Source organism: Camponotus floridanus, unplaced genomic scaffold (assembly GCF_003227725.1).
Source record: "Camponotus floridanus strain SB8 unplaced genomic scaffold, Cflo_v7.5 scaffold42, whole genome shotgun sequence".
In the NCBI taxonomy this organism is placed as follows: Eukaryota; Metazoa; Arthropoda; class Insecta; order Hymenoptera; family Formicidae; genus Camponotus; species Camponotus floridanus.
The window spans coordinates 349,042-353,796 of NW_020229570.1; the positions used below are offsets into that span (position 1 = coordinate 349,042).

Here is a 4,755-nt window from a genome sequence, read left to right on the forward strand (position 1 = left end):
ATGACCAATGACCTGATTATTGCAAGTATTTTTGGGTTGGTATATCTTTTTAAGTATACGAATATTATTCTAACATAATCAGGTGTAAATTTATAAAACTATATTATTATGCATAAAAAATATAAATTTTTTTTGAAAATTTTTAATATATTAATATTCAAAATATGATAATAAATTTATGTGTTTATTCCATATATTTGTTACCTTACTCTTATTAGTTTTTTTTACATTTCTAGATATATAGAATTAAAATATGACCAAGTTAACCAACATCTTTTGGATTTAACAAGAGATAACAAACATGAAACAGCACGAGCTTGGGAAAATTCCATGCTCCAACATAGATTTCCACAAACTTTAAGCAACGAATGGTTGATATGGATCGTAATGTAAGAAAGTTAATGTAAATTCTATTAATTCTTAGTTATTTTGAACAAAATTAAAATTTAATGTTATGCGTATCTATAGACATCTCCATTCGGAATTACGCAAAATAACTCGTGAGATAGACTTGATATTTGGAGTACAGATAACTTTCAAAATGGGATGTAATTTTTTGTGGTTAGCGCTCGATTTGCGTGAACTTTTCAACGCGATACTCATCAACAATTACATCAAAACTAATAAAATATTATTCATTGTTATGTCAATAATCTGGCTTTGTCATACTATTTTAAAAATGATCTTCATTAATTATTTATGCGAAATAGTCTGCACTAAGGTATTAATTCTGCATTAAAAATGTATTTATCTGGAATTTTCTTTTGAGAATTACCTTCGAGAATTATTAAATAATATCAAATTTTACATATGACTTTTCTGAATTTAAAGAATCATTTAAATTTTATTTTGCATATTTCAATTTAAGGCAAATGCGACAAGAAATTTAATAAACAAAATACCGTATTCTACTTATGATTTTGATGTTCGAGAAAATGTAAGTTTTAATATATTCAAGATTATTAAAATAAACTATAATTTATTTTCATATATAGTTTATGCCATAATAAAAATTAATAAATATTTTATATATACTTTGCGTAAAAATGAAAAATAGTAAATATATACATTAAACATACATTATTATGTTAATATAGATGTCACAGTTTCTATTGCAAATAACTCAAGCACCAGTCAGATTCCACGGAATTGGACTTTTCCAATATGGCTACAAATTTCTTTATGGGGTACGTTGTAAAATGTTTATTACGAGCGTAATTATTTATTACCAACAATTAAATATATAATAACTATTTAAGGAAATAATAATTATTAAAGGAGGAATTAATATTTTTCAGTTTACTTCATCAGTTACAACCATTGTAGTTTTATTAATACAGGCGTGCATAAATAAACAAACATTTCAAAGAAATAACAATTAATATATTGTAATAATACACTATTGTAAATAACTTCAAGAAACGTTGACAAGTAATATTTAGTAATATATAAAACACTTTGTTTTAAAAATTTTAAACAAAACTCTGTATTCTGGAGTTAAAAATGTATTTTAATAATTTTGCTGAAAGATACTGTGCGATAAAAGATGAAATACACACACACACACGTACACGCACGCGCCTGTGCATAAATGTATATTTTTCTCTAATTTTTTCATAATAAAATTATTTTTATATAAAGCCTCGAGTATAAATTCTCGTGGACAATAATTGATATGTAATATATGTAATACATTTATTTATATATGTATAATAATATTTATCACATATTGTACTAAATTAAAATGTTTGTTATATCTTTACAGAGATTATTGCAAGATATGTAAAAATTTAAAACTTCTTATTTCATTTGTATATCAGAAGGTTTTTGTGTATTTTATTCGTTATTTCAAAAAAACTTTGTTTTATAAAAATCTATTACCTATTTTATTTCATAAAAATTATTCTTTAAATAAAATCAATTTTATGTATAAAATAAATATTTAATAATAAACGCTACCAACTTAACAAAAAAAAAACAATTTACAATTATACTAATTAGACTAATTAGACTACTTCTTAAATATATATATATATATATATATATATATATATATATTATATAATAATCTGTCGTAATATATAATACATAATATCAATATAAAAAAAAATACCGATTTACGATCATTTATAATTATATGTATGTATGTGTATATATATATATATATATATATATATATATATATATACGAATAAAAATATCTAAAACATTATTACACATTAAAAGCAAATTGATTGTATTGGTTGTATTGGATGTACAAATTATATGTATGTATGTATATATATATACGAATAAAAATATCTAAAACATTATTACACATTAAAAACAAATTGGTTATTGATTAAAATACATATTGATTAAAATAGACACCATCATTTTTTATTTGGTAATATTTTTCAATATACATATATTATAGTATTGTATAAAAAGATAAAAAATAAAGAGATAAAAAGAAAAAGTATATTAAGAACAATATTTTTATTTCTGCTATGTAATGAATATAATTATGTTTTTACATATTCTATCAAAGAAGAAGACATATCATTATCTGTATTTTTAAATATATTGCATATAAAACAGATCGATTATATTTTAATAACTGTAAGTGCTCTAATTAAAATTATAAAGATCATAATCATATGATAAAGCTAGCACAACCAATTCGCAAATGAAATGCAGTTCGAAATCGGAACAGTATACATGATGACTAAAAGCGTTCGAACAGTTTTAATACCTCTCTTGATAATCAGTTATGTATCCGGTTTAAGTATTATTGAATTTCCTGTAGGTTATTCGAGAATATGGTTCAGTCTCTTGTATATGTTGTTATTTTGGTCAATTTATTTTTTCTTATTTAATTCTACAGTACTATATTACTTTAATAATAAACACCACACTATCATCTACCAAATAGGTACTGGTCTAGATATTTTAATGACATTATTGTCAATTGCATTCGGAGTGTATCATGATAAGGTATGTATGATAAAGAATCGTTAATTATTCGTGTATTAAAAATTATCCATTTTGATTGTGTATATATGACTAGTTTTAATATTTAAAGTAACTACAAAAGTTTTAAATAATACTTATCCATTTCGTAAAACAAATTGTCACAAAGATACACAATATTCTATGTATTATACTAATACTACAAATTATCAATAAAAATTTCTCTTCATCACATATTTAATAATTTATTGCAAATAAAATATAAGATAATGTATAAAATTAACATATACATTTTGTAATTCTTTTTTGAAATATTATAGCTATTTTAGCTACATTAATAAGTGATACTATCAGATGTATTGTATTAATTATACATAAAATTATGTAACTAATTATAAATATTAATTATTTGTCCACCGAATTATCTTTTTGTGACAGAAATTTAGAAATTGTTTGAAGAAACTCGATATTATCGATAGTACATTGCGGAATGTCGGAACAACGACAGATTATCATAAATTGTACAAAAAAACAACATATCTCATCATAGGATGGCTTCTCATGATTATAATAATGGCCTATGGACAGTCATATTGGATGAGAAACGAGTTTAATTATGATTTAACATCTATATACGTCATCTTTATTATTGTAAATTATTGTTCTTATATAAACATGATCAATGACTTAATCATTGCAAATATTTTTGGGTTGGTACATCTTTTTATGTTTTATATATTACTGCAACAATTCTGACATAATCATGTATAAATTCATAAAACTAGACTGTAATGCATAAAAATAAAAATTCCTTAAAATTTTTTAATATATTTACATTCAAAATGTGTGATAATAAATTTGCATGTGTTTGTTACCTTACTTATTAATTTTCTTTTACATTTCTAGGTATATAGGATTAAAGTTTGATCAAGTTAATCAACATCTTTTGCATTTAATAAAAGATAATAGACATGAAATAAAACGAGATTGGGAAAATTCCATACTTCAACATAGATTTTCACAAGCTTTAAGTAAGGAATGGTTAATATGGATCGTAATGTAAGAAACTTAATGTAAATTCTATCAACTGCAGTTATTTTAAGTAATAAAATTTAATACTGTGTTTGTCTATAGGCAACTTCATTTGGAATTACGTAAAATATCTCGTGACATAGACTCGATATTTGGAGCACAGATGACTTTCAAAATGGGATGTAATTTTTTTTGGCTAGCACTCGATTTGCGTGAAATTTTCAGTGTGATACTCATCAACAACTACATCAAAGTTAATAAAATACTATTTATTGTTATGGCACTAATCTGGCTTTGTCATAACATTTTGAAACTCTTCTACATTAATTATGTATGCGAAATAGTCTGCACTAAGGTATTAATTCTACATTTAAAATGTATTTATATCAATTTTCTTTCAACAATTATCTAATTATTAAATAATTAGATTATTAAATAATTAGATTAGTAAATAATTAGATAATTGTTGAAAGAAATTATTATAATTCAATAATTAAATAATATAATATTTTATATGATATTATTTTTTTGAATTAAAAGAATTATTCAAATTTTATTTTCACTTCAGGCAAATGTAACAAAAAATTTAATAAACAAAATATCTTATTCTACTTCTAATATAAAAGTTCGGGAAAATGTAAGTTTCAATGTTAACTTATTCAACGTTATTAAAATCAACTATGATTTAAATTTGAGGAAAAATAAAAATTTGTAAACATATACATTAAAAGTTTATTAAAAGTTTTTTATATTAATATAGATATCACAATT

At 22.3% G+C, this 4,755-nt stretch overlaps 1 protein-coding gene across 1 annotated transcript; it reads left to right on the top strand.

The window, feature by feature from the left end:
- On the top strand, positions 1-1,349 carry LOC112638984 (gustatory and pheromone receptor 32a-like; the record flags this gene model as incomplete). Its single annotated transcript, XM_025411687.1, has 6 exons — positions 1-35; positions 237-389; positions 469-721; positions 869-937; positions 1,098-1,187; positions 1,299-1,349. Coding segments are annotated over exons 1-6 (651 nt in total), but the record flags the coding sequence as incomplete, so codon positions are not given.
- Between the last annotated feature and the right edge of the window lie 3,406 nt (positions 1,350-4,755).